This window comes from Oculina patagonica, chromosome 7, assembly GCF_052425735.1.
Source record: "Oculina patagonica isolate OP01 chromosome 7, crgOcupat, whole genome shotgun sequence".
Taxonomy (NCBI): Eukaryota; Metazoa; Cnidaria; class Anthozoa; order Scleractinia; family Oculinidae; genus Oculina; species Oculina patagonica.
In genome coordinates this window covers 30644871-30671155 of record NC_135764.1, presented here as the reverse complement: position 1 = coordinate 30671155, position 26285 = coordinate 30644871, and the positions used below count along the sequence as shown (strand labels likewise).

The window sequence follows — 26285 nt, the reverse complement described above, 5'->3', positions numbered from 1 at the left end:
ATCTTAATTTATAATCTAACAATCCGAGATGATTTGCCACTTTAAAAACAATATAGCCATCCTTGTTCTAGAATACAAGCACTTTTAGTTATGCGTGCGGTTTGACGAGCTAAAGGAGATTTTTTCAAGAACCGTACAAAACAAACACTGTACTAGATTTATCTTGAATTCTCAACAGGACGCAAGAGCCCTTGATTCCAAAAGAAAAAAAATTGGTGTTATCGACAGAATTCTGCGGGGTCTTACGCCTCAAGCGGCTCCGGGATCAAGATTGGGGCGAAAACAATACCTTCATGTTTGTGATAAGTTAGAATTTTTCACCACCAGGCTCCCTTATGATACTAGATCAAGGGCGACCAGGGTAGTGTGGGGAAAAAACGACTATCCTTAAATTTTGCGCGCAAAACTGCAAATGTTTTGTTCGTGACAAAAAGGAAACAGAGCAGAAAAAAATTATATTGTTCGATTAGAAGAGAAGTGTTTTAGTTAAAAACAAACATTCCGTCGCGCGGTGGCCAAATGGTTAGCGCAAGAGTTCGGATCAATTGACCTTGGATGAAGGGCACTCTGCGATTGGATTTTCTACTAGGTTAGCGCGCAGGGGTTGAACTCAGTTCCCAGTAAGGGGCTGGATGCAGTGTCAAGCAACCTTTCCTGCAACTTCTCTGCAATCAACACGACTCGCAAGGTATCCAACTGCAGCAGTTTTACACTTTCCCAACGACCATGATGTAATGCTTTTTTAGAGGGCAATATTCCCCGTGCAAATTGTTCAGCCACCTTGAAAACGTACAACGAAGCAGGTGTTTAATAAAATACAAAGTTGTTACAAAGGCAGTATTTACACGCTAAAGAAAGTAGAACGTAAATGACTGTGCTACAACTCAATTACATTTCTTTTGAGTTCCTTAAGAGAAAGAATGCAGAGAAAGCTTTCTCTGAGATTATGCATAATTATATATAACCACGGACGCAGACATCCTTTTGGCTCGTCGCCCCATCGTTTTTCCAAGGAGGTTGCATGAATTTGCATGAATGGGAAAAGAAGCGCTTGCGAACGAAGTCTAGCGGTGTTCAGTTGCAACACTACTACAGGACAAGTTCGCTACTTTCTCTGGAGACTTGTTCAGACGAGGAGACAGTTCTGGTTTGGCAAATCCTTGCGATCGTGTTGTCGCCATGACGATATGCTGTCACTAAGCAACCGTGAGCTCATTCATTTCCCTTAGACTGGTTCAGCTCATTGTAGTATGAACAAGCTGTAGCGTTGAATCCTTTTTCAGGTTTGCTTTACAAAATGTCAAGGATGTTATCCTGTTATTTGAACAGAATACATTGTTCGAAGGTGATGAACACAGGTAGATTACATTGGATAGTTGAACATGACGTCTTGTCGCGCCAACTCCAACAACATAGGATCGTCGAAGAATTTGTTGATACTGACATCCTCGCTCAAACCCTAAAAAAAAAACACAAACAAGATTAAATATCTCGTTACTGGAAGTTTACCCAGTATCGTAACGAACAAAGTAATGGTAAGCTCGAAATAGCCGTGCCCGTGATAACTTTTTACTACCAATTCAGTACCATACAATTCTCTCAAAGTAAGTACTGAGAATTTGGCAGTAAATCAAGACAATTTCTCCCATTCTCGTTCCCACTGCCCTTTTCGCTTCTCTTAGCCAGCGGGAAAACGAAAACGAAGGGATCTGGGGACAAAGAATTTTTGAATTCAGATTTATTTTGATTGGCTGTCTGAAAACAAAGAAATCCCTTGGGGTAAATTTTAACAAGTTTCTGTTCGATTTATAATATTTGTTTATCTATTTACAGTGTCCTCAATTAGTGCAGCAGTGCTTAATACACTCCCCATACCTCGGGACACTTAAATAAAGAGATTTGTTTTTATTTTTTTATCTTGAATGGAAGTCAAAAAGTTTTTGACTGTCCCCCAAAATATAAAGAAACACCATGACTGCATACATGAAGACCAGAAATACCAGAATCAAGGACTAGAAACCCTTTGTCTCCAGCACCCTTCGTTTCTCGTGCCAAGGCCCCACCGGCCCCTAAGAGAAGCTTGACCATTTTCTGTATTTCATCACCTGTCGGCTGCATAAATTTTTTTTTTTTTGAAAATGAAACGGTAAATAAGATGTTAATCAAACAATCCACTTAATAAAGACAAGAAAATCTTATCCTGAAAGCTGTTAGTTGGCTCACCTTTCTTCTCCTTGTTTTGATCATAAATTCTCTGGCCAGATGCGTGGCTGGTTGCGGTTCTAACGGACGAATAGTGATGCTCTTATCCAGAGGATCACCTGGGACAATCTAATGGACAAACATGAAGTATTAAGCGATTTTAAAGGCGCAGTGATAAAATGTGATGTCGGGAATGAGGCGGCTTTTCTACATAGTGATTGTCGCAATTTGTTTCAGTTTATTTCAAGTCCAGGGATCCCATAACTAGAGGAAGCCGAGGCGCCATCATATTCAAGCATAACAACACATGATAAAAGCACCAAACACGTGTGAATATAAATGAAGTTCAACAAAAAAAAGTGTTGTTAAGTTGTAGCGTTAACGACATCGAGTGAAAAATAGCAGTGGCTCTATTACTGTTCTTATCTTGTTGGTCAAACCGACTGAGTTTGCGGCAAGCACAGACAAGTTCAAATTTAAAACTCTTTGAAATTCTTTCCTGAACTTTTCTGTGTATATCAAGACAATTATTTTATAATTAGAATAATTATCATTATACCAAGGAAATAATTTACCAGTAATAAAGGTAATGCCGTTTACCTGCCAGTGATGAAATACCGAGAGACAGAAAGCTTGTCCTTGAGTGTGTGTTCTCAGATCCGTTTCAAATCCAAACGAGTCGATAGCGGGAATGAAAGCTTTCACTGTGTACAGCGGTGAGCCGGGCACTGGAGCATCTTGAGTGACATGACCTCTGAACAAGACGAAAACACACAGTGGTTACTGATTAGCAAACGACCATGCGGAATCCGGGCAAAATGGGGCAGACTGGGGGCCGGGGTAGATTTGACCGATGTGGGGTTAGCTGTTAAACCGCAACTAATTGTTAGGCGGGCTTATGTCGATCTATACGCCCCTACTGTAAGGTTTCCATGTCAGCAACTGAACTGTTATCTCGGGACAGGTTTTTCAAATAACACAGAGCAGCTAGTTAAGGCTAGTAAGAATTACTTCACGCAGCTTAAGGTATGGAATTTTTTTACTCAGGCTTGAAAATGAAAATATTTCAAACTCACCTTCGTCGAGCAAGTACGGTGTAGACAGAGGACACACAATCTGCAGGGGCCTGGACCTCCACAAAGAAATATGGCTCCATTAGACGAGGAGTAGCCTGAAAAAGAGAAAAATAACAAACTTTTGAATTTTTTTTGAATTTTACAACTTTGTACTCTACGACACCAGAGTAATTTTCAGGCACGTGCTAATACTTGGCTGATTTCAGATCGGACTGACTAAAAAAGACTTTCCTTGATCGGTCGGAAGAATGAACTAAACAAAACTTTTTAACAGATCAAAAATAATGCAAAATGAAGGAAACAATAAACACAAACAGAACAGAAAAAATATACATTGTAACTAGGGGATGGTCGAAACGAAGGTTTCAATTAAGGTAGGTTGAAGACTGGGTATAGTTTTTTCATGCGTGAACTTACCATGAGGAATGCAGAGTATGCGACCCGTCTGGCTGTCGGGATGATCTGTCCTCCTCCTCTGTGGATTGGTTCACCAGCGATCACTGCATCCAAGATCTTAAACTTCACATTTCTTATCGCTGCAAGCATTAAAGATCATAAAATCGGTATTAATGACAGATTCTGCGACAAACATGTTAAAGAGAGCAAAACTTCTTTTAGGTCTTTGTCTCTCACTTGTTGTCTTTATCCCCGGGATCTGAAAGCCTTTGAGAGGCAGTTATATAATGTACACGCAAACCAAAATTTAAAACTTCACTAGCACCTCGATCAACAAACGCTGTTATTGCCTTTACTGAATCATGCACTTAAAATTATTATTCTATTACTCACGTTCGTCGCATAGTGGTCCCTCTCTCGTAGCCCACTGGAAGCCTTGAATAATGGAGTCTTTGACAGTGTTGAGCAAACTCTTGTCCACCTAAAAACAGAAGATAACCATACGTATAACATAACTTACCAGTAAATAAACAAGTAAAAAATTCAGAGCTCAGATAATATCAGCAACTGATTTCGTGCTAGACTTGTTTAGGTGTCGTGTCTTCAATAAATAATTCCTTATCATTATTTTTGTTAATGTATTAACTAATGTTTTAAGCCAAAAAATAATCACTTTTCATTTTACCTCAGAAGGTAGTGTGTCGTCCACTAGAATATTAGGTCCTGAGTTATCAGGCCCAAAGGCCCAGATTGAACGAGCGGCCAGCAAATCCCAATCATACTTGGTTTGAAAGAATTCTCCAAGTTTTTTTCTGTATAGTTGAAAAAAATACAGCAGACGTTCAACAAAAAGTTACATGTGCAACTAGACGAGCTTGAAATAAATGATACAAGTAATTGGTAACAGTTGTTTGTTGTGGTCGTTGTTGTGAACTTACTTGTTCCATGTAATTAAAACTTTTTCGTTCTCTATGTCCTCGGCTAAGCCTTTCTCCAAAGGTTCGGCGATCATAGTTACCTTGTTCCTAGCGACACAAAAACGCCAACATCAAACACTCATTTGCACGAATGAGAACAGATCTTAAAGACACGTTCAATGTAACGGAAATTAAAGTGGTTTTCAAGTAGTAACCAATGAACCCGAAGCATTAACGTGTTACCGGCCCCAAGAACAGGAAAAATGTAACCGGCGCAAAGGGCGGGAAAAGATGCAACCGGCGCAAAGGGCGGGAAAACATGTAACTAGGGCCAAAAATATGAAACCAGTGGCAAGCCCGCGAAAACACGTATCCGGTGTCAAGGGCGGGAAATCGTGCAACATGCGCCAAAGGCGGGTAAAGTGACGTAACCGAAATCATGATTGGTTTGGGTTCTGTACTTGATTTTCTGAGATAACAGTTTTGCTGTCATTGGACAGAGCATGCTATACTAATTACCTGAACCAATCACAAAGCACTGCGAACGCTACGCAAAATGAATAAAAAATGCTAGTTGGAAAACAGTTAAGTAGAAAGTGAATTTCTTTTTTTTGGAAAACTTCCAGGAAGGCTTTTCGGAGAGGTAAACTGTTTCTTGCTTTGAACTGTGACAAGAATGACAAGCTACTACTACAAAGTTAAAAGCGATGGACATCTCACTTCTTATTTGGTGTTTCTGCGAAACATTTTAAGGATGAAGTCTCCACCACCGTCTCACAGAACGCCACAACAGGATCAGCAACTTTGATATCTGTTAAACAAAAATTGAAAATGTGTTAGTGAAAATAGAAATCTGAAGTTTGCGCCTTCTAGTCTTGAGAGCAACTTCTTTCAGTGGCCCTCAATACCCCTTGGAAAGAACAATTGTAATACAGGTAGCGAATTTAACTAACTGGAAACCCTAGCAGCATATAAATTTGGTAAATGACGCCCCTAAATTCAACGCTTTATCTTCAAAGAGTAAAAAACTCCTATTTTTCCCTTACAATAATAAAGAAAATTATCAACTAAGATAAACAAAGCACCCACCGATCTCAGAGTACATCTTTCTCAAGTCGTGCAGGACACAGTCCAAATATAGCTCTCCTGTACCAAGGATCACGTGTTCTCCCGACTCTTCAACCTGAAAAACAGGATTAATACCGGTAACAACAGAATTGACACCGATTCTCCACGATCCTGACGAGCGAAGTAAGGAATAAAACATACCTTTGTCGTGAGCAATGGATAGCTCTTATTGACCTTCCTCAGACCATCCAACATTTTTGGCAGCTCTGATGGGTTGTGAGGCTCAACGGCGATCTTGATGGCGGAACATGTGTTGAATTTCAAAGGTCTGAAGATGTACGCCTGAAAATAAACAGAATAGAGCAGTTTTCAATTGAGTGTCATAAAACCAAAACCAAAGTAATCACTCTGGCCAATCACAAAGGACACAGACAATCAGGTAAACCAATCAAAACTCGAAGCAAATACATGTTTCCGACACGAAGCGCGGGAAAACGTGCGCAAGCGAGTCACGATTATTTTTGGTTTTACTTCTGATTGGCTGAGAAAGTGGCGCGTGAGTTTTAAACCAATTACTAAGCGTAGTAATGCAAAACCAACGAATTACTTTCGACACTCAAGTGAAAACCGCTCTACCATATATAAAACATTTTCCATATCTTTAATCTTCGACCTGTGGGGAAAAAAAGGTCGCAAGGGGCGGCTACCGACTGCCTAGGAGCGAAGTGCCCCAAACACTAAAAAAAAAAAACAGCAGGAGATTAAAGGGACTGTGTCACGGCTAAGTTAAGCTTATTTTGTTAAGTTTTTCCAAATACTCGCTATAAAACTTTATGTTTGCAAAGAGATTACTTCTATCGATCTAAATGAAATCTATGCAACCAAATGTGTCTCCCGGGTGCTATAAATTAAAGTTACAAGAAAACAAGGTTAACTTTGAAAGCTGTTCAGCCCAACAATATTTCAAAAACCCATATCGCAATCCGTTTCAATCTTCGTCACTTTTAGCCATCCGTACCTTCTTTTGTATTTGCTGTGTTATTGAAATGTTTCTTCACTGTTTCAAGAGGTTATTTTTATATTTCACCGAATATGACGGTCATTTTCCATGCATAAATTTTGCTAAAATCCATGACACAGTCCCTTTAACTCCAGCTTCTGTGGTCTTGGTCTAATTTTGCTGTGTATTTCATACCTCATCGTTGCCTTGCACTTGAGTGATGGTTGATGTCTTTACAATGGGTTCATCAATTCCTTCGATTAGTACCCAGTTTCCAGCTGGCACGCGGTTTACCTCAATGTTGTACCTGCGAACAAAATCAGGCACATTCAATCAAATAAGCCCAGAATTCAATAATGCTACACTTCGAATTTTCTAGCGATCTTCTCTTATTCTATATTTTTGGTGCTGCCCTTGTTTCGAAGCATTGACCTGTTAAAATACGGAATACACCCGAGATATTACAAGTTAAGGGGTACTAAACAATCACCCTTGAGTTAACATAAAATGAAAGTGGGAAAAAATAATATACAGTAGAAACTACCTTGCTTCTGCGATCCACAATCTACCAACCTACAAAGGGAAAAAGATTAAAATTATTTAAGCTGTTGAGATAAACGAGAGGTAAAATATGGAAACACAAGGGTTGATTCTCACCGTTCCAACACGAGAGTCTTCCTCGTCTTCAATCGTGTAATTCTCGCCGAGAATTCTAGCTTGCTGACCAGCATAAACTACGATCAAGATAAATGACATTTTATAATTACAGTAGAACCCCGGTAACTCGAACTCTGAAGGGAAACGAAAAACAGTTCGAGTTAGCGGGGTTTCGAGTTATCGGGGTCGATTGCATTCTTAATTTGCCAAGTTAATAATTGATAGTTAACCGATTTTTCAGCACTTCAGTACACGGTACAGTGCAAATTAAACTTATTTTGTCAGAAACTCTAACAAGACCATACATTCTTATGATAAGAGTGGAAAATGACTGTCAAATACGTGATCTGTTCGTTGCTCTAATCAAATGGGCAACCGTGCCAAGTTGCAAGAACCGGAATTCGAGTTATCGGGGTAAATTTGACCCAAATTTTGTTCAAGGGAAACAAAATTTAGTTTGAGTTAGCGGGGTTTTCGAGTTATCCGAGTTCGAGTTAACCGAGTAAAAATGACTGGAAAGTGGGGGTCAAATCCAAGGGAAATGGAAGTTCGTTCGAGTTAGCGGGGTTGTTCGAGTTATCTGAGTTCGAGTTACCGGGGTTCTACTGTATGACAGCTGGACAGATATGGAGGCAGCGTGGCCGAATGTTTTAGGGCGCCAGACTTGAAATCCAGAGGTCCCGGGTTCAAGTCCCGTTCTGAACATTGCCTGGAGTTGTTTCACGGTTTAAATGCTCGACCCCAGTTACCGAGGTAAACAAAAGTCAGGTTTTATAAGGCAAGAATCGTCCAACACAGCATTAAGATCCTACATGTACCTTATTCTTACTAAATTTCGCGAGTACTTAATTTCGCGAAAAATCAAGAGCCATATTTCGCGAGTACTTAATTTCGCGATTTTGATAGGCAGGTACAATTGGAGTGTATTAAATTTCGCGATTTTTATCTTTTCTTCAATATGAAGCTTTGACCTCGAAACTTTAGCAACATTAATTAATATGAAAGTTATCGTAAAAACAGCAAACAAAACAATATACACATAAAAAAAAAAACAACGTATTCAACAGTCTAAATCCCTAGTAGGTGCAAGAGCGGGATTTTGAGGAACTTGGCGGCAGACAACAGCTCGAACAGTGCGACTGATAGAGTGGGAGATAGGACAAAATTAAACAAAAACCTCTCAACATGAAGCTCAGACATTTAGTACTCGCGAAATTTAGTGAGAATAAGGTACTCACTTGTTCCACTCATAACGCGTCCAAACACGTGAAAAGCTGTGGCATCTTGTGACGGATACTGTTTAGATGTGTGAAGCATTAGCGGTCCCTAACAAAGAAAGAACACAAACATCAGCTAACGCAAAAAAAAAAAAAAACATGAAAAACCGTAAAGAAAAATTCACAGAATTTCAAGACGGACACATGTGCCTTACATCAGGGTCACAGTCATTCATAGAGTCCACGACTTCTGTATCCAGCGGTCCTGTGTATACATGTTCAATCTAGAAAAAGAACAAAGCACAAGCATTGCAGCAGTGCCGATTATGACAACAAGTGTGTTCGGATTTTTGTACACTTGAATGGGCCCTATGCAGGTTACGATCACATGATACAAATTATTATTCAACAGATGCGCACGGTGCCCATATATGGTCAAAATGTTAACGATATCTGTCATCCGTACATAACAGTTATCCTGCGATATTCGTAGGTTGCGAAGATTCGTCCGAAATCTTGTAAAGCGCTGCACAATAACAGTTTTTCTATGTGCAAAATGTGTTTCGTTGACAATTTGTTGAATAATAAAAGAATTATCCTGCTCAATCTTGCGGAATATCGTCTGATTTTAGCCAACTCGGCCTACGGCCTCGTCGGCTAAGTATCATACCAATTTCGCAGGATAATTGTTAAATAACACCTTGCTGGAAGGCAAGCATTTCGCTGGGACATCCAAAACGAAGCAACTTCAACCAGTCACGCCTGACTTTCCTTTGTTTAGAACCCGGGGAAAACTGTATATTTTGGAGAGGGGGGGGGGGGGGGGGCTGCTGGGACTCTAAAACCCTTACCTTATACCAGACCATAAGTTCAGCTGATTTTGCAGCCCTAATAGTATACTAGACTAGACACCGAAAATCCCTTCCCTATCCCAGACTTGCTGGTGTTTTATGTTTTAATGGAAAACCATCTGTAAGCAACGATGCCACAATGATTTTATTTACGTTTTGGAAAGCCCTTTTTCTCTTCCGAGTTTCTATGTAGAGTGGAGCTCGCCCTCTGGCATGGTGGATTTCGTACCATGTGGCTGTCACTTTTAGAGCAGTTTTTTGATTGAGTGTCGTAAAACCAAAACCAAAGTAACCACTCTGGCCAATCACAAAGGACACAGACAATCCAGTGAACCAATCAAAACTCGAAGCAAATACATGTAGCCGGCAAGTCATGATTGGTATTAGTTTTACTTCTCTGATTGGCTGAGAAATTGGCGCGAGAGTTCTTAACCAGTCATTTACACTGTAGCGTAGTAATGCAAAACCAATGCATACGCGAATTACTTTCGACACTCAACTGAAAACCATTCTATAATAGCAAAGGAAGTGTAACAAAACAGGTTGTGTTGGTTTCTGCTGATATAGCGGTTTTCTAAACCGATTGTAAAACCACAACCGACGAGTTACCGTAAATGTAATTTCTCTTACCTTTGTCCTGGCAGCCTCTTTGGGAGAAGGTATATGTTGAACACAAAGGTCTACAAATCCTGATAAAACAATTTATTAAGTGTAAGAAATGTGTAGGACATGTAGCAAACAGAGAAATTATTATTATATTAACTGCAGTGGTATAGCGAGTGGCAGCCAATCGATAAAAATGGTATCACACATACATGTGTGATATCATTTTTGACCAATCAGCTCATAGAGTTTGCCATGTTTCAATGCTCAATGAGCCAAAGGTTATCGATATTAAGTCGAAACATCTTCAGATCTTTCTCGGCAATCTTCGGTAATCTTCGGAAATTTCCGGAAAAGTTGGGAAAATGTTCGGAATCATTAGTACGACCTTCGGACATCATTTTGCAAATCTTCGGAAATCTTCGGAAAATCATCAAAAACATCGTAATAAGTAAGTGTATATAATAAACAGAATAATACATGGTTGCTTGGATATATGGAATTTATCTTCCCGTGTACACTCAAAGATATAATTATTTCATATCTACGCTCAACCATGTATTATCCTCTATATCTCACTTTTAAAAGATCCCCTATCGCCAAGTAGCTTTACAATGTATGTTCCATTTATGAGAACTGATTGAGTCTACGGTTTTCAACAAAATTCTTGTAGTTGCTAAGGCAAGCTCCACCATAATTTTTGACAGAGGAACATTTAGAGAACTCGAACTCAAGATTGGTCGTAAAAAAGAGACACCCTTTTTTTTATTTGAAAAGACAGTGTCACAAAACAATTTAACAGAAACTCTTTGTTAAAATGAAAACCAGACTGCTTCAACATACCTGTAAAAAGATTTGTCAAAATAACGCTAAACTTTTGCACTTTACTGCATACCTGTAAAATCTCCAAAGAATCTCCTACAAACAAGACTAAGAAGGGGCCTAATATTCATTTGCATCTCAGACTTTGATAAGTGAATACCTGAAAAAAAAAGACAACTACAATTCAACACTATTAAATTTTAACATCTGGGAGGGTAGTTCATGCCTTAGCACGGTAAGAAAACCAACATGTATCTAACTGGTCGTCAACTTGCAGATAAAGTGGGATTAAAAGTACAGGGATTAGGAAGGAAAACGGGCAAATGAGCCCATGGCCCCTGTCATTGGAAAGTTATGGGCCATTTATAAAAAGTTTGGGCCATTAGGGTAAATAAATGGGCCAGAAAAAAATTCAAGAAAGGTTAAATAATTCTTTATTGCTTGTATTTTACACTGGTTCAAGCAAAGTGTAAATGCAAAGTCACAGATCTTATAGAGCTAATAAAAATTACATAAGTACTGCGTAACTTACACAAATGAAATTATACAGGTTTAACGTTATTCCATCAAAACTAACAATATCATTGAGATAAAACTATAGATTCTGAACTGGAACTGAAATTTTCGCCCCTCAGAACTAGAATGCTTGGAAGATACACTTTGTTCATGAGTCGTTTCACCAGACCTTCGTTTTCATCATTGTTTACAGAATCACGATTCTGCTCAGTTGTGGCGGACTTGGCGTTCGTGGTGGAAAATGTCGACAATTTTTTCTAAGCGCTGTCCAATTTTAACACTTTTTTGGGAGGCATGTTAACTTAAAACAAATGAGGCTAACAACAGATGCAATTAAATTCAAAGCAGCCTATTAGAATGACGATACAGACGAAAACACGAAAGCCTCGAGCGAGAGCCTCGTTTGCAAGCAAAGTCCGGGTTGAGGATCTGGGAACAAAAATAATGTGAACGCGAATGAAAGAGTCGAAAAGAGCGAAGGCACCGTGGGTTTTCGCTTGTTAATTTGTGATTAAACTGAAAATTTTACACATTAAAATCCTTTTCACAAAGGAGTGTATATTTTACTAGCTGTTTGGCGGCTTGGGCGCATCACAGGCCCGGTAAGTACTTTTTTAATGCGCCATTTTGTAGCTTTATACACCATATGCGCATGGCACACGTCCTTCCTACATTGTAATCCCTGAAAGTAGTAAACCAAGGAAAAACAAATAGTTACAAACCAAGTTCATCAAGAAGTTTTGGAAAACTGCTGTCTGCATCACCGACAACCTGAAAATATAATGGCAAAGTAATTTATTTACTAAATAAGTAAAACATGGCTACCATCTTTGGCATTGCCTATAATTTTTTTTGCCCAAGAACAAAATGTTAGGGTAAAGGTGAGGCTTTAACTCTCAAACTACATTATATTGTATGTTTATCTCTTATTTAATATAATTGTTTTTCAAGACAGTTTAATTTTTTTTGTCTGATATTCATTATGATGATTATCACGATCCAAATCAAACTAAGGAAAATTTCATTTGAACTGGTGTGAAAAATTTAAAATTAAAGATAAATTTAAACCCCAACATAAACATCAACCACCAAGCCACATCACACAAATTATGCCTCAACGTACAGTTTAAAAGTATTTAATTCAAAACATACACAATACACCCATTACCTGTGCAAAGACCTTGTAAAGAGGTTCCAGGATGAATTCTACAAAGCTTCTCTGAGATGTACTTAAGGGTGCTTTCTTAGAAAACTTGCGCCTGTCAGAGTGATGAAAAAACACTTAGAAGTGTTGCACTGCATTTCCAATAAACTAATAAAAATAACAAATCTTGACACCTCTCAGGCTACCACCTTAATTAACACGACAAAATTTTTCCATCTGTATTTTACTAGCTTCTAACCTGGCTAAAATGAAGTACAAAAATTTATGCGTATAATAATTATACTGTCTTACGATTTAGAATTGAAGTACATGTCACCCCATAAACGCTTGGCAAAGTCTTTTGGATCAATTCCTCCACCTAAACAAAGAACACAATTTCAACTACCGTATTTATTCGATTAAGCGCCCTGGGTGCTTATTAAATTTTTGGTCTTTGGGAGTGGGCGCTTATTCGAGGTGGGCGCTAATTTGAGGCTGGGCGCTAATTAAATTTTCACGATTTTCAGCAAATATTAAGTTTATTTTTGTAGCAAAACAATTAATAATAATGGGTAATAATAAAAGGGGAAGACGTACCAAACCAGAATTTTAACTGTTCATTGAAAGATTCTGTAAAATACTAAGAAAACTCTATCAAGGGGGAAGCCTTCTTACATAGTCAATTTTAAATAATCAATACTCCTCTTATGGTTTTCAGGTTTTTTTGGTGGGGTGGGGGGTGGGCGCTTATTAGAGGCTGGGCGCTTATTAACTTTTCCTACCTTCAGGGTGGGCGCTTATTCGAGGTGGGCGCTAATTCGAGGTTGGGCGCTTAATCGAATAAATACGGTATCTCTCTGTTTCAAAATGTAAAAGAAGAAAATTCACCCAATCTACCTGATTGAAACCGGTTATGAACCGAACTGGACTGGATTGGCTTCTGTTTACATGGACCGATCCAGGTGTTTACAAGGGATCTTTCTGGAACTGGTGTACTACAGATCCAAAACTGGACTTGCAAAACAGCAGGTCTGGACAGTTTTGCATCCGTTTGGATGCAGACCGGTTCCATGTAAACAGAAGACCTATCCGGACCAATTTTGAGAACAGATACATGTACATTTAGTTTCGATTGGAACTGGTCCCATGTAAACATAGCCTAAATTGAGGTACATGTAAATGTCCGTTACTCACCAAAAGTGTCGACATACAGAGATGCAAAAGAATAAAGCGTGAAACAGAATCTGTACTCTGAGCTGGCAAAACAGACATTTCCAAGGTAAGGTGACATGACATAATCATCAGCACCATCTGAGTACACACTGCAAGGAAACGTGAACATCAGGGAAAACTCAGACAGTTGACATTGTATGAGTTCATGTGAGATTTGTTAGCATGACATACAGTGTAAATGCTAGTTTCTGAGAATAAACGCAAAGAAATGTTTAATCATCAAACAATTTTGGGGCCACTGGCACAGTGGTGGTTTTATTAAGGTTTGGAGCAGGTAGGCATCAGGGCTTTGCACCTGGGCAAAGTATCAACAAGATCCAACCCTGAAAGTGATAAATGATCATTTATCACTTTCATACATGTTGTATCCATCCGCAGCTCATATATGAATTATTTCATATACATTACATCATTTCACTCCTCTCACGGGTAAAATACGAACTCACAATTTACCTCGCTCCCAATGTGTGGCTTCAATAGCTCAGTTGGTAGAACATCGCACCGGTATCAGGGAGGTCACGGGTTCGAATCCCTGAAGCCCTGAATTTTTTAGGGGACTTTATTCCAATTGCTTAAATTGGAAATTCACTGCGATGATCATTTATCACTTTCATATCCATCCGCAGTTCATATACTGTATGAATTATTTCATATACATTACATCAAGACCCAACCCTCTTTGGTAAACTGAAGTTGGTTCAGATGTTGAAAACAGCATGGCAAGGTTGTGTTCCCAGCCAGTCAATTTGCCTGGTGCCTAGCTCTTAATGTAACCCCTGTGGCCAGTAGAAAGAAATCAGCATCTTATGGTTACATAAATGCAGAAATTTTTTTAAGTTTTGAAGAAGGCAGACAGCCATAGGTCATAAGAGAGTAGACAGGTAGAAAACAACACTTTTTCGAATTTCTTCATGTCCAGTTTGAAAGTAGGCAGATAATGGCTCCTGTGTATCCTGGTAACCAGGTTCCGTCTACAGTGTGATAGGAACCCTGTTGATCTCAACTAATTTCTTCTCAGAACATCAAAACAAGTCAGACACATGGGTTGGGAGGGTAAAGGCACTGGTCATCATCTACAGGGAATTTTCTCACACAAATTTCCCTTAACTACATGTAACTATAGTGTATATGAAATTATTGAAACCAGTTACGAACATTTGTGTTATAATCAACTGTCCTTTATAAAGCACCAGGCAACACATACACTAATGTAAGGCCTCTGAAGAGGGTTGAATGTTTATTTACCTAAGCAGTCCATTGACTTCATCCACAATGTGTTTTAGTTTATAGTAGGCATCTGTAGGGGGCAGCTTCAACTCCAAAATCAATCTGTCAATCTGATAAAAGAACAATAAAATCCAAATTCATTATCACAGTGATTACACTCAGCCTCAAATACATCAGTTCAAAGATTTTAATACAAAGATCTATCACATTCCCTGTACACTAAATGTACATGTACATAAATGTAATGATAAGGGGTGTACTTATCACAAAATATAACAGCGATTATAATATAATTATGGTAACAATAATGTTGAAGATGACTTGATAAGACAACAACGATGACAACAACAATAATGACAACAAGATAACGACAATGATGATGACAATGAAGATAATGGAGACAGCAGTTAAGACGGTAAAATCCTCTATTTCAAAACCATGCAAGCAAGAGTCTAGTACAGTCAGCTCTCGTTAAAGCGGACATATATTGGGGCATTGTTTAGTGTCTGTTATAGCAACAGTCTGTAATAGCCGGAGTCATTTCCAGTCAAACCTCTTTCACCAGGATCTGGATTTTGGCTGTAATAGAGAGTGTAATACAGTAAAACCCCGTATAGCTGGGGCCACAGGTTCTAGGTTAGTGTGGCGGTCGGCCTCGTGATAGATCTGGTCTTGTAATCGGGCTTCGGTGCATCTCTATTTTTCTTCGTCTTAGTGTCAGACGTGTTATAAAATTGAGGATTCTAATTTGAGAGAATTTTTTCTTTTTTGAGCCGTTTGGAATTTGCCTAAATGGTTCTTGTGAAGGGTGCTTAAAAATGAATTAGCTAACAGGTTCTTAAAATTAATGTTAGGTTCTATACGCGGGTTTTTACTGAATAGCAGGGTTGAGCTACATATTATAAGCCTTCCTATTCACTCTGTACCTTGTTGATACAAATAGTAACTGCAAGCCTTTCTTGAACAGCATGTTTAAGAAGTCGCTCTGTGTTCAACATAACCTGATAAAACAGAAAATAATATCAAGAAAATACACTGTATTTCAATCTATTAACTGTTTTCTACCTTTGCTTATAATAATAAGTTTTTAATAAATCAAAGTTAAAAATAATGAGACAAACAAAAATCACTAACCCCCTCGGATGCATCAATAAAAATCATTACTCCATCACACAATCTCAAGGCTGCCGTAACCTCATCTGAGAAGTTTACATGCCCTGTGGAGACAGAATCACTAATTTATCACATGTAGCTTCAACGCTTACTATTACTTTACGAGCTTCAAAACACTAATAATAATTTAATATTATTTAATTATTATTTTTTCTGTAATTAAAATACATTGTCCAAATTACCTGGAGTATCAAAAACGTTGACCAGAAATGATTTTCCTTTGGTGTCAGGTAGAACAAGGGACACTGGAACACTCTTTATGCTCAAACCTCGCTGAAAGGAAACAATTAATTGGTATCAGGAATGACTGCTTTGAAGAACTTTCAGTTCTTCACATCATGGGAATCACAATAATGACCAAAGATGCATTTAAAACTTATTTCTCACCTCTTGCTCAGTAAATAATGTGTCTGTGTAACGAAGCTGTAATACAGGAAAAAACATGTTTAGTTAATACATGTATAATATTTATTCTTGTTAAAAAAAAAAAATAAATGCCTGGGACATAGCTTTTCAAGTCTAGCATGTTGCATTTAGCACATGATGGCAGATTTCAAACTAGTTTAATTTTTCATTTTTGTTTCTTATTATTGTATTGTTGTTGTTGTGGGAAAATAAAGGTTTTGTTGTTGCTGCTGCTGATGGAATGAAGGAAAATACAAATTAAACCATTTTAAAACTATTTTAACCTGAAATTCAGTTTAACTACTACAACACTGTATGTCTGAAAATATAATGAGGTCAAAATGTATGACTGTACAACATACAGTAAGACCTGCAAGTTAATTGTTCACACCAACCCTCCAAGTTTATTTTTTTTCCTTGGTGGCCATTTGGCCACCGACTGCTCAAGTTTGGTCGCCAGTGAAAATTTTAGTCGCTAAATTAAGCTCACACTTTCAATCATTCTTCTCAATTTTAGTCGCCAGGCTGGCGACTTCGGTTCCAATTTAGTCACCAGCTCCAAAATTTTAGTCGCCATGGCGACTAAAATGGTCTTAACTTGGAGGGTTGCACACACTCTCAGAAATTATCAGCTGTACTTACATCACTTCCTTCCTTCGCTTGGATGTCCTGGTGAGTTTGTTCAATCAGGCAGTCCACAAAAACTGACTACAAAAATAAATTAACAGAAGATGTTTGTAGCAGAGACCCACACCCATAGAAAATTAACAGACCCATGCTTTTGGTTTTTCATGGTTATCATGGCTAGCGGCATGGTTCGCGGGCGAGTGTACCCTAGAGACCTTGCCCCAACGTGGCAGTCATACTCCAGAAATAGGTTTAAGGTAATGGTTAACGTCAGCAGTCAGCATAAATCTTTGATATTGGACATCCATGTCATGGTCAATTGACAGCTGTCAAAACAAGGCATCTGCTGACCAGTATCACATGACCATATCACCGGCTCTGATATACAAAGTCATGTAGAACTCATCAAGGTCAAATGGTTTTTTTTTTTAAGTTTACCGCTAAACAAGTAATGGTTTACATTTGGATCGCGGGCTCAAGTGCTACATTTTTAGCAAATTGGGGTTTACAAAAAAGGGCGCAGTAAATAACCGGGAGCTCCGCTTTTAGGCTTGGTTCAATCTATTTAATAAGCTTAACAGGGAACTAGAAAGCTGTATACGATTGGCACATAAGTAAGGTTACCTTTCCTGTGTGCAAATGTCCTGCCAAAGCAACATTTCTGATGAGGACTGGGTTATCCATTAAATCTGCCAAATATCTACAAGGACAAGGGCACATATTATCAGATTCTCTAAAATACATACATGTACACTGTACATCAGGTAAAATTAAAAATTAATATGTGTTGTTAAAATTGGAGGACTCAGGGAAATTTACGCAATATGCAGACTAACACACCAACACGCCAAGTTTAGAAGGTACAGAGTTGTATAAGAAAGCAATTTTGCAGAGACTGGCAAGGGTTAATACATGTACACGTCAAACTTTAAAAAAGAAAGTTTACACCTTAGGTAAAAACATGCCATTCGTCACTATCTGTTCAGCATTTATTAGTTTATTTTATTGGACCATTATTTTTACGTTTTCCTATGACACAAATACAGTATAAATTTTGGCTGTTCAAAAATCTGTTAAAATCTGTCACATAGTCCCTTTGATTCACATTAATTAATTTACATGTATGTCTTTTAATGATGGTATAACTATTTTAAAATAAAGATCTTATTTAGTAACTACTGTATCACAATAGTGTAGTACATACTCAGTATTATAAGTTGTTGTGGGTAGATCCTGCTCGGCATGAAAAAACTTCTTTTTTGACACTGGTTTTATAATTGGTTCTGCAAAATACAAGACACAGAAAAGTAGTTATTGATTACTAACTGAACTACAGCACTGGCATAGTAATTTGCACTAACACTACCAGCAAAATGAATGTGCTTTTCATCTTTTGCCCAAAAAAACACTGGCATCCTTAAAAGTCAAATGCATACCCAACCTTCACTGTACTGTACATGTGAGTTTACTTGTTGTTTAAGGTACAGTGTAGGAGTAAAACAACTAAAGGCCTCTTCATATGATCCCGATTGACCGGGCTGGCCCAGTTACCGAGATCTCGGCTCACTCCTATTGTCTTTGTAAAATTTTCAATGTGTTCATATGAGAAGGCAGAGCAGCCTGGTTACCGATATCTCAGTTTCTGCAACCAAGATCTCGGCAACCGGGGAGAAAATTTTCCCACATGAACACTCCAGCCTGGTCATCAGGATGCAACTTTTTTTGAGAAAATAGCTTCCCATTCGTAACTAGGCGGTCAAAATGGCATAATGCTGCCTTGTTATTGTAGTAAATTAACCAAAAGTTCCCTGGTGTATCTGTACCCGCTGTCGGAGGCAGTTTGTTTGTTTTTGTTTTTGTTTTTTTGTTTTTTTTGGTCCTTTCATTTGTCTAGTTTTCACTGCGGCTGTTTATTTGTATTCGTTTGTGTCTGTGCATTGTCATTAGGTTCTTGTTGTTATTGTCATTGTATTCTAAAAAAAAACAAAAAAAAAAATAAAATAATAATCTGCCTTGTATCTATTTCCACTTTAGAAATATGCAAATTTAATAGCTTTATTATTAAAGTTACAAGTGTCAATAAAGCTATGATAGTCGCAAACAATGCAACTTTTATTATATGTTGCCATTTTAGTTTCACCCCTTGAATTTTATCCCATCAACCAGGCTAAAATTTTCCATATGAAAAGATGACAAAATTCATCCTAGTAACTGAGACAGCCCATTTACCAGGGCTCGTGTGAAGAGGCCCTAAGACCATACATGAGAAAAATGTTACATTCATAATGTCACAAACATGAGACAAAAAAAAAAACGGAGTCCCTGACAGTAATTGAACCCATGACCAAACACCAGGTGGGTGCAGTGGGTGCTCTATCTGCTGAGCCACAGAGACTCGTCATATTTCTATTTCATGGTCATTATTAACGATTGACTACAAACCTGTCAGAGGCTGTGTATCTTCCTCTTGTACAACAGTCTGAAAGATAAAACCATAAGTTGATTGTGTACACTTGCACATTTTATGCTTCCACATAGAAATCGTGATGTTCAACTATGACTGTATGATAAGTGTGTTTGTTGCCTTACCTCGACCTCTGGACCAAACACTTCTTCTGCAGTAGGATAATACTTTTTATCCTGAAAACCAGTAATACATGTACAAGTTAAATACCGGTATTACATGTAAGTGTTTTAAACCCAGGAGAAACAGTATTCTGTATCTAGGTAAGGGCACTTCTGAAAAGAGCTGTAATATGTTGTTGGCAGGGCCGTGCCTAGCGTGGGTGGGGCAGTTGCCCCCGTCATGAAAACTAAAAAACTTAGAAAACTAAAGAAAAAAAAAAGAAAACTGAACTAAAAAACAGTTGCCCCCCCCCCCCCCCGCCTGGTTGGTGACTGCGTTTGCCCTTCGTCTCTTCGTTGTCTCTGTTCCTGTCTCTCGGCTTGCTTTTTCGCCCCCCCCCCTGTTGGGCGGTCTTTCTTCTCCCCTGTCCGTCTCTCCCTCTTCCACTTCCCCCTCGCCCCTCCCTGGCTCCCTCCTCTCCCCCCCCTCCCTTTTCCCCCCCCCCCCCTTCCCGTCCTCATGCAATAGCCCTTATTCTACTAGGCTTAACAAAGTACAGTAACAAATTTTTTTTATAATTTTCACACAATCTATATACAGTACATGTAGTTGTTCTCGTACCTCATGTAGAACAACTTGCATTTGAGGCTCTTCATCCTGGTCCATCTGTTCATCTTCATCATCTTCTGCCTGAAAGACATTGATGTAAATAAACTAAGCTTAATTATTTACCACAGGGGATCATTGAGATGGGTGACTCAAAATGGGAAATCTTGACATTTCAAACCATCAAATAGACACTTGACCCCAGTGTTATACATGGGATAGAAACCTTCATAAAAGCACATGTCTAAAAGTTTAATTATCCAGTAACTGCGAAATGAAGCGTTTGATTGTGAATCATGCAGTAGTAAAGTTAACAAAAGCTTACCGGTGAAAGTTTACCAAAAAATTATTCAGTTGCAACACAATTCCCAAAAAATGTAACACGTTCGTAGTGTCTACTACAACCAAATAGGCGCCAAACACTTGTTACTGATGGCATTATCTTAGTCTTAAGTTCGTCACATGTGTTAGAATGAACGAAAACGCTCCTGAGAGCGTCGTTTTACTGACGTTTCGGCTACGTTCCAAAGACAAGGCGCAAGAAGAGTTGATCATTTTACTGCAGTTTTCTTACTTTGATAGTCAATAAAAACTGCTTCACTTACATATTCTACGGCGTCCTCTTCGTCAGCCTCCTCCTCTTCTTCGCTTTCTTCGTCGCTATCAAGTTCTGGGCCAATGTAATTTCCAAATTCATCGTATAAATCGGCCTCCATTTTGGAAAACGTGCAGCGAACGCTTTGGAGTAAGCCTGGAACGAGCTTCGTGTCTCGTTCCAGTGCTACTCAAATGATTGAGCCTGGCCTATCAGGTCAGCGAGCTTACCCATGGGAGGTGATTTTGCAATATGGCGGATTGATTTGGTTATCCACGTGTGTTTGGAATTCGATTTTCTCAGACTTGAAACAGCCTGATTTCTACAAGAAGGCGAAGTTATGGGTCGGATGAGAAAAGGACATAACTGGAAGGCGAGATTGCAACCAGAAGCATCGAAGGAAGATAAGAAATCAACTCAAACAGTGCCCCAGAAAGATGTCCTCGAAAAAACAACAAAAGATGAAGAATACAGCAAATCTCAGGACGATACAAATATCCTCGTTGCTCCTAGCAAGAAAAACAAAGTTAAGGTGATACATAAAGATCCGAATGAGAAGCGAAAAAAGCTCACGAAAAATCAACGAAAAAAGCTGGAGAAAATTGTCGAGACGAAGAGAAAGAAAGCGAAGCGGGCAGATTTGCTCAAGGCACTCTCTGAACACGCTGTGAGTGATAAAGAGCTATCTCAAATGAGTTCTACAACCGATCTTGGCCAGCTGAACACAACTAGGAAGCGAACGTTGTCGGAGGCTGACAGTGGCGGTCAAACAGACACCGTTCCAAGGGGAGTCATCTCTAGTATTCGCCGTGGTCGAAAGAAAGGAAAGAAACTTCGGCTGGAGAAGAAAGCTCAAGAGGCTGTGCCTGCTAAGATTACGAAGGAGGAGGAGGAGGAAGAATTCGAATCTGAAGACTCGCCTGAAAGCGATGACGAGGGAGATGAAAGCCATGATTTGCCGGAGAAAAATCAGGCCATGGAAAGTAGACAATCAAGCGAAGATACAATTGAACGCAAAGAGGAAATTGAAAGTGAACTGACAAACTCTAGAAAGAGTTTAAAAGCCGAAGCTAGTGAGGTTACAGACGAAAAAATTTCAGAATCAAAAGAAAAAAATGTCACAAAGAAAGTTACGCCCGAGAAACTGGAGTCTGAGCTAGCCATTTTTAAGGAAGTAAAAAGAGACCCAGAGATACAAGCCGCAAGGCTTCAACTTCCGATTCTCGCTGAAGAGCAAGCGGTCATGGAAGCGATCCACGATAATGAAGTAGTGATCCTTTGCGGCGAGACCGGAAGTGGAAAGACCACCCAAGTGCCTCAGTTCCTGTACGAGGGCGGCTACACTACACGCGGTCTGATTGGCGTGACAGAACCCCGTCGTGTGGCTGCCGTGACTATGTCACGCCGTGTTGCTCTGGAGTTGAATATGAGCACTGACCTGGTTTCTTATCAGATCCGTTACGAAGGCAACGTGACGGAGAAAACCCTTATGAAGTTCATGACAGATGGTGTGCTGCTAAAGGAAATCGAAAACGACTTTTTCTTGTCGAAATACTCTGTCATTGTGATAGATGAAGCGCATGAACGCAGCGTATTTACAGATATTCTCTTGGGTTTACTCTCCAGAATTGTCCCAATGCGTAATACCCAAGGAAACCAGCTCAAACTTGTTATCATGTCTGCTACACTTCGCGTGGAAGACTTTACAGGGAATGCGCGTCTCTTCCCCTCCCCACCCCCGGTAGTAACTGTAGAGTCCAGACAGTTTCCCGTCACAGTGCACTTTAACAAGAGGACACCAGACGACTACTTAAATGAAGCGTTCCGCAAAGTATGTAAAATTCACCGCACGTTACCCCCAGGAGGAATTTTAGTTTTTGTGACTGGCCAGGCTGAAGTGCATGGATTTTGCAAGAAGCTGAAGAGGACATTTCCTTACAACTCGGAGAAAACAAAATCAAAACACGGCGCGGAGGCGAAGGGTAAAAATTCCGATGATGATGATGATTTTGATCTTGATAATTATCCTGTGAATCCGGCCGTGGAAGACAGGGACGCAGAAGATGAAGACCTCGGAGAAGATATCGCAAACGAAGGCGACGACAACAACGAGTTTGACCTCGACGACAGTGCGTTTACATCGTTGATCGACAAAAACCTCCCCATGTTTGTCCTTCCCTTGTATTCGCTCCTCTCAAGCCAACAACAAGCTAAGGTGTTCCAGCCACCCCCTGAAGGGACACGCCTTTGCGTCGTAGCAACCAACGTAGCGGAAACGTCATTGACAATTCCTAACATCAAGTACGTTGTGGATACAGGCATGGTGAAGAGGCGATACTATGATAAAAAGACTGGAGTCTCCTCGTTTAAGATCACGTGGACATCCAGGGCCTCAGCGGACCAGAGAGCGGGCAGAGCTGGTAGAGTGGAGCCTGGGCACTGCTATCGTTTGTACTCCTCGGCTGTGTTCACCAACGAGTTTGAAGAATTCTCGGCGCCGGAAATTTCGCGTCGGCCAGTTGACGATTTGGTGCTGCAGATGAAGGACATGAGCATTGACAAGGTTGTGAACTTTCCCTTTCCCACCCCGCCAGATGAAACAGCGCTACAGAGCGCGGAGAAGCTGTTGTTGAGTCTAGGCGCGCTGGAGGAGAAGAAAACGGTGAAGGGGAATGTAAACGCGGTTATCACTCCGCTTGGTCGCGCCATGGCAAAGTTTCCGGTTTCTCCCAGGTACGCGAAAATGCTGTGTCTTGGGCATCAAGAAAACTGCATGGAATACGTGATCGCTATTGTATCTGCTCTCACAGTGAAAGAGATCTTCGCTGATGACAACGACAGAGAAGCTGGTCAAATAAGTAAGGAAGAAAGACGCAAGATATCGCGGTTGCGCCGGACTTGGGCGGGCCAAGGCGATGCGCAGAAGCTTGGAGACGCAATGGTCCTTTTGAGAGCTGTTGGAGCGAGTGAATACGCAGGCTGCACCGAGAAATTCTGTTCAGAGAACGGGCTTCGGCACAAAGGCATGGTTGAGATCAGAAAGCTACGAGCGCAACTCACAAATTCGGTCAATCTTGTGAATGCCGATGCTAAAGTGGTGCTTAATCCTCGAATGAGCCCGCCATCCCCTGTCCAGTGTAAGGCCCTCCGACAGATCTGCCTCTCGGGCCTTGGCGACCACCTAGCTCGTAAGAGCCCCTCTGGAAATAACCCCCAGATGAAGAACGCCTACAGTTGCATGTCCCTGGATGAGCCCGTGTTTATTCACCCGTCGTCTGCGTTATTTGACGTGTTACCAGATTACGTTATTTACCAGGAAGTTGTGGAGACCTCGAAACTTTTTATGAAAGGTAAGTTTGTCGTACCACAACAAAAAACTTTTAATGAACTTAAAAACTTGCGTCCCTTTGCGTCTTCCATTTGGCCAGGACTTGCGTACGCTTGCGTTTATTTGTGATGACTTGCGTTGACTTTTGTCGAGATCAAATTTGCACGCAAGTCAATGCAAGTTTTTCACCGTTAAGCCACCCAACGCAAGTTTTGCTTTTTACTTCAAGTACTGAATTGCAGCGCGCGCAGTAGCATTGAAATGGCTTTTTGACAACTTGCGTGCACTTGCGAGTAAACTTGCGAGTCCGTTTGGCCAGCCAACGCAAGTCTTACACAAGTTCAACTTGCGACTATTTCATCCACTTGCGTTACCGTTTGGCCAGGGCTTTTGTGAAACCGATTTTTTTTTATTGGTAAGATGACCAGTTTTGCATCTTTCGAGATATTTTAAAAAGCATTGTGAGAAGAAATCTGCTGTTAATCGTATCACTGTTGTGTTTGAAAAAATCGAAAAAAAAATGTGACGCAGGTATTTGTTTAATTGAATTTGACCAGCGGGCAAAGAATTGCAATAACTATTCCTTAGGATTGATCTACACTCGCGTCTTCTCGGCAATAACAGAAGTTGAAAATTAAAGCCTTTTTCTTATTTTTAATTTTTCTCCACTTTTAAGGTGTTACTGCTGTTCAATCTGAATGGATTCCAGTTTTGGTCCCGAGTATGTGCACCTTCTCCAAACCTTTAGAAGATCCTCCGCCTCGTTATGACTCCGAGGCTGGCGTTGTCAAGTGTCACATGACCTGTACGTTTGGAACCAAATCCTGGCAGGTGCCAGCTCAAGAGCTTGAGTACCCGGCAGGACTCGACAAGTACAAGTGGTTTGCCAAATTTTTACTTGAAGGAAAAGTGGTCCCGGCACTTTCAAAGTTTGTGCCCTTCCTGCTGGGCGCGCCTGTCACAATGATCAAGTCCTGGGCAAAGTTACAGCCGAGGACCGAAATCTTGCTAAGTGAACTTGTGAGCGGGAATGCCGACAGCAAAATGGCGCTGAATGCAGCTTGGAAGAAAAACCCGAAGTTTTTAATGGCTGCGTTGAAACAGTGGATTCCTCAGAGCAAACATGCTGAACTGACGCTGTTGTGGCCGCCTAAAGAATAACAGTACTTGAGCAAGAACGTGTCTTCATTCTAGACAAAAACGCTCTCCAGATTCATCAGCTCCCATATAGAGACTTGTTTCAGTCGGAACACTGTCCCCAGGAATTAACTGACTGAGCCTGCGGTTTTTGTCAGAGGTGTTGCTATGCAACATGACGTATAAATATGGCGCCAAAATGACGTGGCATCTTTGGGAGCCCTCTCAAGTTCCCACCCTTTTTTTTTCGTGAAGAAAAGTAATCGAAAAATGTAGTAGAGTTCTTCAACAAACAACTCCCCAAAATTGCTCCCTTGTTTGACTTTTATCGGTGAAGTTTTTTCCAGTGTTTTGGAAAACGTCTGAGGTAACAATACAAAAACTTGCCGTGTTTTTAGATGACATTCTTTGTCTTTGCGGGTAAACGTTCACTTGCAATGTAGGTCACACAGTCAGGGTATCTTTGAGCCTGAGACTTCGCAGTTTATTGATAAGTTGTGCGATCATATTGTTGCCGGAAATTCAGCTTAATGAGGCGATATACGCGTTCTTTGCAAATTCGTTGTAAAATCGCCCTTGCAATGTTCGCAATCCTCTGCGTGCCCGCTGTTATTTAAGTAAATCTTTTACATTTATCAAATCACTCGGACTACTGTGCTGATAAAAAATGAACTTATTTATTTACAGTTTCGTTTGCCTCTAATTAAATACTTTAAACTTGTACAAGGGAAGTCTAAAAAATAGCCTGGAGGTTTACAATAATTACATCGGCATTCACTTAATAAACGATTTTTTGTAAGGAAACTTTTAATGTGTGACTGCCTTTAATTGCTGCCATATAGCACATCGTAAAGTGCCTCTTAAAAGCCCTGAGACCAAATATCTTTAGTAACTAAAAGAGTTCTGCAACGCGAGAACA

The 26285-nt window shown here is 39.9% G+C and overlaps 2 protein-coding genes across 2 annotated transcripts; one reads left to right on the top strand and one right to left on the bottom strand.

The window, feature by feature from the left end:
* Nucleotides 1-781: 781 nt before the first annotated feature.
* On the bottom strand, nt 782-21065 carry LOC144659715 (116 kDa U5 small nuclear ribonucleoprotein component-like). Its single transcript, XM_078520211.1, has 34 exons — nt 20912-21065; nt 20322-20390; nt 19724-19774; nt 19577-19613; nt 18339-18417; nt 17759-17834; nt 17150-17215; nt 16490-16525; nt 16285-16375; nt 16064-16146; nt 15856-15930; nt 14948-15039; nt 13664-13791; nt 12782-12848; nt 12494-12584; nt 12048-12096; nt 10883-10969; nt 10015-10073; nt 8749-8817; nt 8555-8642; nt 7317-7393; nt 7204-7232; nt 6855-6966; nt 5861-6001; nt 5681-5774; nt 5312-5402; nt 4613-4699; nt 4360-4486; nt 4068-4155; nt 3696-3814; nt 3279-3373; nt 2803-2956; nt 2224-2331; nt 782-1459 (listed from the first exon to the last, which is right to left on the bottom strand). The coding sequence occupies exons 1-34, from the start codon at nt 21020-21022 to the stop codon at nt 1364-1366; spliced, it is 2922 nt and encodes a 973-aa protein (XP_078376337.1). The 5' UTR covers nt 21023-21065; the 3' UTR covers nt 782-1363.
* A 47-nt stretch (nt 21066-21112) lies between these two features.
* On the top strand, nt 21113-25850 carry LOC144659709 (putative ATP-dependent RNA helicase DHX37). Its single transcript, XM_078520202.1, has 2 exons — nt 21113-24251; nt 24906-25850. The coding sequence occupies exons 1-2, from the start codon at nt 21242-21244 to the stop codon at nt 25388-25390; spliced, it is 3495 nt and encodes a 1164-aa protein (XP_078376328.1). The 5' UTR covers nt 21113-21241; the 3' UTR covers nt 25391-25850.
* The last annotated feature ends 435 nt before the right edge of the window (nt 25851-26285 follow it).

Bases quoted from the DNA above. Each gene is read 5' to 3' on its own strand.
- LOC144659715 (XM_078520211.1), bottom strand. From the start codon at position 21,022: ATGGAGGCCGATTTATACGATGAATTTGGAAATTACATTGGCCCAGAA. The intron at 17,835-18,338 runs GTATGTACTACA...TTGTCCTTGTAG, and splicing joins ACAACAACTTATAATACTGA to ATATTTGGCAGATTTAATGG. The intron at 16,526-17,149 runs GTAAGTACAGCT...CCTGTATTACAG, and splicing joins AAGCGAAGGAAGGAAGTGAT to CTTCGTTACACAGACACATT.
- LOC144659709 (XM_078520202.1), top strand. From the start codon at position 21,242: ATGGGTCGGATGAGAAAAGGACATAACTGGAAGGCGAGATTGCAACCA. The intron at 24,252-24,905 runs GTAAGTTTGTCG...TCCACTTTTAAG, and splicing joins CTCGAAACTTTTTATGAAAG to GTGTTACTGCTGTTCAATCT.